Genomic DNA, 12385 nt, shown 5'->3' on the forward strand with positions numbered 1-12385 from the left:
TGAATACTTGATGTTTGCATTTTGTATGTTTTTTTTAAGCAATTTAACACGGCATGGGCTGACATGTTGATCTCTTTAAAGTAAGCTTAAGAAAAGGAGGCTCCCAGCCTTCATTAAACCTAAGTTGGATAGTTTTTCCTGTATGCACGTAAAGCTCATTGTTGTTATTGCAAAAGCTCAAAAACAAAAATCCTCTATGAGTGTGGAAACTTTTCCGACACATCCCACTTAAATAAAAATAGAATAAAATAAAAAGAAACAAAACAAAACAAAACATGGAAGCCTGCTACCCCTTACGAAAGAAAAATATATTGCAGTATATTGGAAAATATCATGTCATATATTAGGAAATATATTCCCATATATGAGATTAAGTATTTATATTTTCCAATATATTGCATTATATGGAAAGCGACAATCAATTGTATATTTTGCAATATACTGCAAACTATTTCATGAATATATAATATATTCTATATGTGCCCTCAATATATTATACCATGTATATCAAAATATATCCATAATATATTACAATACATTTCAAAAATATATTGGTACAAACATTTTTCCTTCGTAAGGGACTACAGTTGGTATTCAAATAAAAGATCTGGATCAAGCGGGCTGTTCCCTTTCTGCTCCAGAGGAGGTTTCAGTGCCATCTATGAATGAACATTTTAATCTTAAACATGAATCAACCTGTTGGAGTCAGTCAGAGTATTTCCATAGAGAGAGTTTGCATCAGCAGCAGCATGCTCCAGTGCTCTGGGAGAGTTTATAGTCCTGAGAGTTGAACACTGGATGACTGACAGCTGTCCTTCATCACAACACAAGACAGACAAATCCTCCTCCTCCTCCTCCTCGTCTTCATCATCAAAGCATGACTGTGAGCTGCGTCCTCATCTGGACTCTCCTCTGCTGCTGCTTCACAGGTTAAGTCCAGAGAATCAAAGTCCTCTCCTCTATCAACATCCGTCCCTCTGAAATGAAGCCCACAAAAGCCTGACTCTGCTTTCTGTTTTTGTCTCTGTATCCTCAGAGTCCAGAGGACAGGTCACAGTGACTCAGCCTGCAGCAGTCAGCTCCAATCCAGGAGAGACCGTCACCATCTCATGTAGGACCAGTCAGAATGTTTATTATGACAGCAGGTATGGCCACTACCTACACTGGTACCAACAGAAGGATGGAGAAATTCCTAAGCTGCTCATTTCCTTGGCTACCACTCGAGAATCAGGGATATCAAGTCGTTTTTCAGGCAGTGGATCTGGATCTAACTTTGCTCTGACCATCAGTGGAGTCCAGACTGAAGATGCAGCAGTTTATTACTGTAAGAGTCTTCACTACATCAACAATCATTGGGTGTACACACAGTGAAAAAGCGTCGTACAAAAACCTCCCTCAGTCAGACTGAACAGAAACTGAACTGACAGCTGCAGCTGGAAGCTTCAGCAGAGACTGACACACTTCGCTGAGGACACATTCAAAGGCTCAAACAGTAATTTTCTGCTGCTTGTCTTGGTTTGTTGATTGTACTGAATAACAAAAAGTCCCATCTCATTATAACATTACACTGACACACTTTTTATTTTTCTATCATGTAGAGTGCCAACTAACAGATGAGATTTTCTCCACAACTGTGCCTCAAACGTTTTTCCAAACTTGCAATGTCTTTTGTAAATGTGTAGATTTTTTTTTTTTTTTTGATCTCTCATATTTCTCCTCTAATTCAACTCTTGATTTTCTTTAAGTGTCAGATTTTTTTTCATGTGGTCACTTTATGCTGATGATATCTCAGTTTTTTGTTTCTGATCGGTTTACATACCCTTGAAATTTCTATTCAAAGATTTTTTTTCTCTGACATTAAGAGCTCACAGTGTCTGAAACTTTATCAGAACATTTCTCTGGTTGTTTTGTGAAGACATAATGACGAGTTAACAGGACATAACACAATACTGAACACACACATTAATTTCTTTTAGAGCCTGTTGAACCAAACCATCCAAAAACTGTTTTCCTGATGGTTAAAGTTTGAAATATAACATCTAATATATATTCTTAGGACCTGTTTGTACTCATAAACTCACCACTGGTTCTGTTATGTTATAAATTAAAAATAAACACAAAACAAAATGACTTTATGATAATTTTATTAATGTTGAGCTGCTGAAATGATCACTGTAGAAAAATCATGAGAGCATGTTTAAAAGAAGAGAAACAGAAACAGAGCAGAAGCAGGATGAGACCAGCAGCAGAGGGTCACCAAGTCACATCAGGACTAGAGACACTGGTCTCTGATCAGAGTCTCTGAGACCGGAGCCTGGCAGCCCTGGGTGGCCTCACAGGTCACTGAGGTCACCTTCTCCCACTGGTCTGCAGGGAGCCTCAGGGTGCTGCTCCAGCTGTATACACCGTCCTTCTCCAGCACAGCAGGGCTCCTGCTCTGCTCCCAGCTGATGCTGCTGCTGCCGTCCACCTTCCAGGCCAGACTCCAGCCTGAGGGGAAGCCCTTGTTGGCCAGGCACATGAGCGTGGCCTTCCCCTGCTGCTGCAGCTCCTCTGTGGAGGGGGGCAGCAGCGTCAGGGTGGGACGGACATCACCTAGGAGGGACAAAGCAATCAGCTTAGAGGACAGGGAGCACACAGCTGTCAATCAGCCAGCAGACACTGACACAGCTTTAATGTTCAACCTGGAATTTGTGCTTGAAGGAGTTTTTGTCAGATGTTATTTCTGCTCCAGCACTCACTCACTCACTCACTCACTCACTCACTCACACATTGTTTCACTTCCCTTTAAGAAGCCTCTCATGCATATCAGCACAGAGACACTCATCATACACAAGCAGCTCAAACACAGCAAACTACACTGACAATGACAGAGAGCAGAGAAAAACTGGACTTGATGTCAATCAAAAAGACAATCTGCTTCAAAAATCAAATCTTAAGTCACATTCCACGCAAAAAGAGAGCCCCGATTTTTTCCTCTTCACTTTCTTCAAAGTCTTCAAAGCTCCAAATGAGATCAATCTTTTTCAAAGCTCTCACTGCAGGCTCCAAAAGGGAGAGAAACATAGAAACAAGTCAATATTCTTTGGATCAACTTCAAGCTTTTTCACTTTCTTCAACTGATCAGGAGAATGAGTCCAAATAGGCTCAGTGTAGCTGTCCTGAATGAAGCTCCATGACACAGAAAGAAGGATTGAAAAATCAATGATTAAAGAGCCCAAAGTGAAGAGAAAAGCTTCAGTTAGCAAACAGAATGGAAACATTTCTTTGCTCTTAAAGATGAAGTCTTTAAATAGAAACTTACTTCCAACATGCAGTCTGGTTCCTCCACCGAACGTCCACCACAGTGATACAAAGTCATTGAGGCGCCGTACAAAAACCTCTGACTGTAGAGAGACACGGCTCTCTGACTCTGACTGAACTAAACCTACCATCACCTAAAGATACAACTCTACCAGAAGAATGAAAACAAGTTGGACTGATTCACATTTTCTCTCCATAGATTTGACTTTAAAAACACTTTGTTCTTTCTAAAAACCTGCATCCTTTCAACTCCACTTTGTCTACTTTATCTGGAAAACATGGATTTGAAAAAAAGAAATGAAAGCAAATGTTATCCTCAGTCTTCAAGAGGAAGAAAAGAGAAAGAAAAATAAGTTCCTGATGTTCAAAAAGACAAATATTTGACTTACTTCCAACATGCAGTCTGGTTCCTCCACCGAACGTCCACCACAGTGATACAAAGTCATTGAGGCGCCGTACAAAAACCTCTGACTGTAGAGAGACACGGCTCTCTGACTCTGACACAAACAAAGTCTCCTCAATCACTCTCTGTCTCAAAGAGTTTTTAGAAAAATAAAAAAAACTTAATGAAAAAACAGCCTTTGTTTTCTTTAATCAAAAAAATTCTTTAGATTGATTTTGACAAATTGTTAATTATTGAAACAGACATTTGTCAAACTTCAACCAGAGGCCTGAATAAAGAAACTGAAAGAAAGTGTCAATAAAAGATGTCTTGTTAACAGTTCAATGAGTAAATTCCTCATCATAACCAAATGAGAAAAAAAACACTAGAAAAGCAATCTCTGAAGAAATTGCACTGTGAACGCAGAATGCTGAAGGAGCCTATCATGAACTGTTGGATGAAATGAAATCAATGGATGAATAAATGGATTGGATAAATACATTTAAAAGTTAAATTGGCCGAATTTGTTCACAAATTAAAGGAATGAATTAAATCTTAAAGAACATCAATGGAAATAATGATCTTGACAAGGCTCAGATAACGGACCCACATGCAAGACTCAATGAAGTTCTTTTCAAAAAAAGTTTTATTCTTAACACACACAAAAAAGGCAGAGTAACAAAAACTAAGAAAATCTCCGGATAAACAAAACCTCAGCAAAAGGCTGGAACACAGAATCATTAAAATACAAAACAAAATCACAGCAAATGGCTGGAAAGCTAAAACAAGGAAAAACTCACGATACAAAACTTGATGAAACCGACAGGACAAGAGTTTTTAAGGCACAGGTACTTGGTAACAAACAAGACGAACTGGCACAGGACAAGGGACGACATAGACACTAAATACACAAAAGGAAAGGGGAACAGGTGGAAACAATCAGGGTAATCAACAAAACCGGAAGTAAAGCTGAACGCAAACTGAAAGGTGAGCTACAAAATAAAAGCTGACGCACACACACACACACACACACACACACACACACACACACACACACACACACACACAGAGGACAAGACAAGACATGAAATCAGGCTTGACAGTATCCCCCCCCCCCCCTCGAAGGTCGAACCCTGGACGACCCTGAGCTAATCACTTGTTTAGCAAAAAAGTCTCTTATCAAAGATTTGTCCACAATGAAGCTTGCAGGAATCCAGGATCTCTCCTCCGGTCCGTACCCTTGCCAGTCCACCAGAAACTGCTGACCCCGACCTCTCTTTCTGACAGCCAAAAGTCTCTTGACGGCATAAACTGGACCCCCCTCAATCATTTGAGGAGGCGGGGGAGGCTTGACCGCCGGCACCAGTGGGCTGTCTTTTACCGGCTTGATCTTGGAGACATGAAACGTGGAGTGGACCCGGAGAGACCTGGGAAGGCGAAGACAGACAGAAACAGGATTAACAATCTTGGAGATAGGATAGGGTCCAACAAATCTTGGTATCAATTTTCTAGATTTCACATGAAGTGTTAAGTCCTTGGTGGAAACCCAAACTCTTTGTCCCGGTTGGTAGATGGGCGCAGGGACCCGGCGACGGTCGGCTGCCCTTTTCATCCGGGCAGCACTGCGGATGAGAATCCTGCGGGCCGCAGCCCAGACCCGGTGACAACGACGAATAAGGGCATGAGCCGAAGGGACCTCCACCTCCTTTTCATTCACAGGAAACAGGGGAGGCTGATATCCGAAGGCACACTGGAAGGGGGTGAGAGCTGTGGCAGATGTGGGAAGAGAATTGTGTGCAAACTCCACCCACATAAGTTTACAACTCCAGGAAGCAGGATTCTGAGAGACCAAACACCTCAGGCAGGTCTCCAGTTCTTGATTCAGTCTCTCAGTTTGTCTGTTGGACTGAGGATGATAACCTGAGGAAAGGCTCACCTTGGTTCCTATCAGGGAACAAAACTCCTTCCAAAAACGAGAAACAAACTGTGGGCCCCAGTCAGACACTAAATCTTTAGGAAATCCATGAACACAAAACACTTGGTGAAGCATAACTTCAGCTGTTTCCTTAGCTGAGGGCAACTTAGGCAAAGGAATATAATGTACCATCTTAGAGAATCTGTCCACCACAGTTAATACTGTAGTGTTACCTTGAGATAGTGGTAAACCAGTGACGAAGTCCAGAGAGATGTCTGACCAGGGCCGGGTGGGAATCGGGAGAGGCTGCAGTAACCCATGAGGAGCAGTAGAGGTCGTCTTGTTTCGAGCACAAATAGGACAGGCAGCCACATACTCTCCCACCGCCTTCTCCATAGCTGGCCACCAGAACCTCTGCTTAATAACAAACACTGTTCGTTTCACCCCAGGGTGACATGTAAGCAAGGAAGTGTTAGCCCAATGAATGTCAGTAGACCCAGAAATGTGGTCATGACAGCAAGAGACAGTTGAGTGATTCTCCACTGATCTCTGAGAAAGAGCCTCAGGAATTAACATTGGAGTAGATGGGGTCTGTTGCTGAGTTTTGCTGACAGTTGGCCACTCTGCGGTTAGGGGCTCTGTCCTTTTGCTTTTATAACCACGTTGTCAGAGGCAAGACAAGATTTTGTACATTTTGATTACTTATATGTGTTGATAGGTCAAAATATGTGGCGAAGGGAGCAGTTTTCAAGTTTCCAGGTTTTGTCTCCCCCTCTGCCCACTCTGTGGTTTGAATCTCCCACTCTGATCTGGAACATTCTGTCCAACACACACCAATGTTAAATGGCTCAAAGAGCTGAAAAGAGCCATGACCTATGAAGACTCACTGAAACAATGAATGCTAGGAATAATTTGAAACCCACTGAATAAAGCCAAAATATAGGCAAATATTTTAAGTTTGAATGAAGTTTCATTAAATTCAACTTGTGGTTCTTTAGGTTCTGGTTTCATCTCTATCCCAGCAGCAGCCATGTGAGGTGCTTCATCCTGTGGACTCAAAGATCATTCAGTTTCTCATTTTAAAAAAAGACACACTTCTTCCACTGCTGCTCTTTGATGTCCTGGTCCTGGTAAAAATCAATCTAAACACTCCAGATCAACCAACTTTCTACAGGTGAGATTAATGCTGTGAGTTCTAGAATGTTAAACAAACAAATCAGAGAAGAGAATTCATCAACATCATCAGAATAATCTGAGTCCCTGAAAGAGTCAGTCAGAGCATTTCCATAGAGAGAGTTTGCATCAGCAGCAGCATGCTCCAGTGCTCTGGGAGAGTTTATAGTCCTGAGAGTTGAACACTGGATGACTGACAGCTGTCCTTCATCACAACACAAGACAGACAAATCCTCCTCCTCCTCCTCCTCGTCTTCATCATCAAAGCATGACTGTGAGCTGCGTCCTCATCTGGACTCTCCTCTGCTGCTGCTTCACAGGTAAAGTCCAGAGAATCAAAGTCCTCTCCTCTATCAACATCCGTCCCTCTGAAATGAAGCCCACAAAAGCCTGACTCTGCTTTCTGTTTTTGTCTCTGTATCCTCAGAGTCCAGAGGACAGGTCACAGTGACTCAGCCTGCAGCAGTCAGCTCCCATCCAGGAGGAACCATCACCATCTCATGTAGGGTCAGTCAGGATGTTTATTATCACAGTAGCTGGGGCCACTACTTACACTGGTACCAACAGAAGGATGGAGAAAGACCTAAACTTCTCATGAAGTTTGCTAGTACTCGAGAATCAGGGATATCAAGTCGTTTTTCAGGCAGTGGATCTGGATCTAACTTTGCTCTGACCATCAGTGGAGTCCAGACTGAAGATGCAGCAGTTTACTACTGTGACAGTGAACATTACATCAACAGTCAGTGGCTGTTCACACTGTGAAAAAGTGTCGTACAAAAATCTCCCTCAGTCAGACTGAACAGAAACTGAACTGACAGCTGCAGCTGGAAGCTTCAGCAGAGACTGACACACTTCACTGAGGACACACTTTATGCTGATGATATCCAGTTCCTCATATCAAACCTTCATTTTCACAGATTCTGTCTGTAATGTCTCCATTCATTTATCAAAGCAGAGCTTCTCAGAGTAAGGTCTGCAAGAAGTCAGTTGACTCCCTGACCTGCATTGCTTACCTTAATCTCTTATAATTATTTATCACAAGAACTCATTGGGGTTGAGATCCATTGGGCATAGGCTGGTTCATCAGGTGATCATCTTTAAAGTCCTGGGAAGCTGATCAGTCTTGGAAATAATGTGAAGCATGTGATGGTTTCCATAATTTCTTCATAGTGACACTTCATAGGTCATGGCTCTTTTCAGCCCTTCCAGCCATTTAACATTGGTGTGTGTTGGACGGAATGTTCCAGATCAGAGTGGGAGATTCAAACCACAGAGTGGGCTGAGGGAGAGACAAAACCTGGAAACTTTCTGGGAAAACTGCCACTTTGGCCACATTTTTCACTCCACCAACACATGTAAGGCATCAGGGTGGAGGTAATCTTGTTGTGCTCCTGTCAAAGTGGTTTCTGAAGCACAAGGATTGAACCTGTAGTCACCGAATGGCCAACTGTCAGGAAATCCCAACCACAGCCCCCCATCTACTCCAATGTTAAATCCTGAGGGTCTTTCTCAGAGATCAGTGAATGACTTCTCATTTTGATCTCTCCATCATGGTCATATTTCTGGGTCTACAGACATGAAACTGACATGGACAGCTTCCTCATGGTCTTGGGGTTCTCACGGTCCAGCCGTTTCTGTGATTGCTCCTATGGTCTTGTTAAAAATGCAGGCAGTTTAAGATTATGACTTCAGTGGTGAGGTCTTGAAACTGAACTGTCTGAACCAGCTATCTGATGGCAGTTGGTCAACAGTGATCACCATGGCAACATCTGTCTTCAGATGGGCCTTGACTGACAGGTTTACATGATTAAAAAACACACACAGGATACAAAATGTCACACTTTAACAGCATTTTCAAGGTCAGACTTCCATTTTTCATCAGACAGCTCAATACTTTTATAGATTTTTAATTAAGATTTTAATTCATTCCTTTAATTCTTGAACTCATTCATCCATTTTAACATTTAATGTAAGTCATGATGGTTTTGCTGTGTGTGATACTCACAAAATAAGTATTTTGCTGATGTTTTATAATTTGTTTCCTTTTAGTGTCACTTTTTTGTTTATCATAAATGTGATATGTCCTCTTATGATGTCTGGTTTATTTAGAATAAGAACCACAGAGATGCACACAAGGAAATGCAGTCACACGAAACAGACATGTATGTAAAGGCAAAGATGTGTGTCCAATATAGATATGTTTAACAGAGAAGTGGACACATAGCTAATGGCAAGAAAGATCACACAATTGAATGTAAAGCTGTAAAGTAATGTCTCATGGGAATGATTTAGGTATGTTTAGATGCTGTTACAGATGTAGAAGGGAAAATTTATGTAAAAAGAAATATTTATTGTTATCTGAGGATAAAACTGATACTTTAATACACAAAAAAGAAGAGAGAATAATTTAAGACTGCAGTTGAACATTGTCTATATGTAAATAAATCATAATCCAGTTAAACGGACGATGAGCAACAGAGATATAGTTTCTCTGATGCCTTACAAAACTTCTGATATTTACAGGGCACTCCTGACAACCACATTATCTATACATCTGTCTGGCGGAGGCTTGGCTGGGACCCGCTACACCGTGTCTTGCCTATGTCATTTAAAGATTCTCTCTTTCCAGGATTTGATAGTTTGACTCTATTCCTCATTGTTCAAGACACTTTTTTTTAAGTTGGTCAGAGCTGAATATGTCTTTCATTATAAAGAGTGTCTGATTTTAAACCATGCTGTTTGTCATAAAAGACATAAGAAAGCTTTGTAAATTAAAAAAAAAAAAAAGGAAAAAAGAAAAAAAAAAAAAAAGATTATTGTTGAGACCCATAATTCATCGTGACTAAAACATTCTTTTCTGGACAGCAGCCTTTGAATTTTTAAGGAAAACATCACTTGAGTTATGATATAAAGTTCAGTGTGGAACAATAAACATTTTAATCAGTGACATGAAACAGCCTGATGGAGTGAGTCAGAGCATTTCCATAGAGAGAGTTTGCATCAGCAGCAGCATGCTCCAGTGCTCTGGGAGAGTTTATAGTCCTGAGAGTTGAACACTGGATGACTGACAGCTGTCCTTCATCACAACACAAGACAGACAAATCCTCCTCCTCTTCCTTCTCCTCTTCATCATCAAAGCATGACTGTGAGCTGCGTCCTCATCTGGACTCTCCTCTGCTGCTGCTTCACAGGTAAAGTCCAGAGAATCAAAGTCCTCTCCTCTATCAACATCTGTCCCTCTGAAATGAAGCCCACAAAAGCCTGACTCTGCTTTCTGTTTTTGTCTCTGTATCCTCAGAGTCCAGAGGACAGGTCACAGTGACTCAGCCTGCAGCAGTCAGCTCCAATCCAGGAGGAACTGTCACCATCTCATGTAGGACCAGTCAGAATGTTTATGTTCATATCACTCATCAGCGTTTAGCCTGGTACCAACAGAAGAATGGAGGAACTCCTAAACTGTTCATTCGTGATGCTAACGCCAGACAATCAGGGACTCCAGGTCGTTTTTCCGGTCGTGGATCTGGATCTAACTTTGCTCTGACCATCAGTGGAGTCCAAATAAAAGATGCAGCAATTTACTACTGTCAGAGTGAACATAACATCAACGGTCGGTGGGTGTTCACACAGTGAAAAAGCATCGTACAAAAACCTCCCTCAGTCAGACTGAACAGAAACTGAACTGACAGCTGCAGCTGGAAGCTTCAGCAGAGACTGACACACTTCACTGAAGACACACTTGTATCCTGATGATATCCATTTTTTCATATCAAACCATCATTTCCTCTGATTCTGTCCATAATGAAAAGCAGAGTTTTTCAAAGTAAGGTCTGGAAGAAGTCAGGGCTCCATTGCTGTGATTGTCTCATTATTATGGTGGTAGTCAGCAGCATTAGAGTCAAATACACATTTGGAAACAGCCAGTCGACCCAAAGTGATGAACTCCAATGGTCTTCTGACTCATGGTCAAACTACAGATGAAGTAAAAACAGAGAAGTGCAGAAAGTGAAATCCTCTCAACATATGAACATTTCCATGTAAACAGTAGAGACAAACTTTAAAGTGATTTATAGAAAATCATCTGGTTGGTGTTGTGCATAAACTGAACTGCTTCGATAAAAACTCATGGGTGGGAATGTGAGAGCAGTTTACTCCTGAGGCAATGAAAGGCTGCTCACAATCCAAGAGGTGCTGAGAAATGCTGAGGACGATGTTTTACAGCACAAGGAGTCAGATCTACTTCAACACAGTCAGTACAGTTAGCAGCAGCAGTCCATGTGATGCTGACGGAGACTTTGAACATTTGCTGGTGTCACATTTTAACAAGTCTGGTGACATGAGGGACAGGGGTCACAGACAGGAAACTAACAAAAGAAAATCTGCACCTTGAAAGCAAAAAAAAGACAAAAACAAGGCCAAAAATGGCTCTAAAATGTGGAGCGGGGGTTTAACTCAAGAGCTAATGACTAAATCTACTAAAAATGAGACAAACTAATGGAAAAGGCCTCAAACTAAAGTTTGGTGGGAGGATAACAACTGTGCAAAAAGAAAATCTCCTTAAAGATCAACCCTCAATATCTCAAATAAAATTCCGCTTTGCCCGAACACACACACATTCAAACTTCCAAACACTCATCACAAACCAAGAGAAACCAACTGAAGGTGTTGGCTCTCTGGTGTCACACACTAACTGAGGGAAAGAGCCTCCTCTTATAGACTCCCCAGGCTGAGGAGCAGCAGCTGGGAGCACTGAGGACAGGTGAGCTGAGTGAGAGCTCGTTAGGAGAGCAGGAGGTCACAACACACCTCCTTCTGTTACAATAAAGCATTTCATTAGTTTCTCCTCAGTCAGGTTTCTCATGTGATGGGGTAAATGGTTTTCAGAACTAAAACTTCCATCAGTCACTAAAAGGTTTCTAACCGTACACCCACTGATCCACTGACATGAATCATTTCCATAGAGAGAGTTTGCATCAGCAGCAGCATGCTCCAGTGCTCTGGGAGTTTAAAGTCCTGAGAGTTGAACACTGGATGACTGACAGATGTCCTTCATCACAACACAAGACAGACAAATCCTCCTCCTCCTCTTCATCATAAAAGCATGACTGTGAGCTGCGTCCTCATCTGGACTCTCCTCTGCTGCTGCTTCACAGGTAAAGTCCAGAGAATCAAAGTCCTCTCCTCTATCAACATCCGTCCCTCTGAAATGAAGCCCACAAAAGCCTGACTCTGCTTTCTGTTTTTGTCTCTGTATCCTCAGAGTCCAGAGGACAGGTCACAGTGACTCAGCCTGCAGCAGTCAGCTCTGCTCCAGGAGAGACCGTCACCATCTCATGTAGGGTCACTCAGGGTGTTAATTTTTATAACAACAACTATGAATTAGACTGGTTTCAACAGCAGGATGGAGAAACTCCTAAACTGCTAATCAGGCACACTAGCACTCGACAATCAGGGATATCAAGTCGTTTTTCAGGCAGTGGATCTGGATCAAACTTTGCTCTGAGCATCAGTGGAGTCCAGATTGAAGATGCAGCAGTTTACTACTGTCAGGGTCAGCATCTCATCAACAGTCAGTGGGTGTTCACACAGTGAAAAAGCGTCGTACAAAAACCTCC

At 41.9% G+C, this 12385-nt stretch overlaps 1 gene segment (V, D, J or C); it reads right to left on the reverse strand.

Annotated features, from left to right (window-relative positions):
• Positions 1-2239: 2239 nt before the first annotated feature.
• Positions 2240-12385, reverse strand: part of LOC141802779 (Ig kappa chain V-III region MOPC 63-like) — a 29722-nt gene continuing 19576 nt past the window's right edge. The window contains 3 exon segments of the V gene segment in view: positions 2240-2595; positions 3693-3730; positions 10913-10940. Coding sequence covers positions 2273-2595; positions 3693-3730; positions 10913-10940 — 389 coding nt within the window.

The sequence above is a fragment of the Halichoeres trimaculatus genome, unplaced genomic scaffold, assembly GCF_033239565.1.
Source record: "Halichoeres trimaculatus isolate MK-OKI-2021-1 unplaced genomic scaffold, fHalTri1.1 fHalTri1_scaffold_14, whole genome shotgun sequence".
In the NCBI taxonomy this organism is placed as follows: domain Eukaryota; kingdom Metazoa; phylum Chordata; class Actinopteri; order Labriformes; family Labridae; genus Halichoeres; species Halichoeres trimaculatus.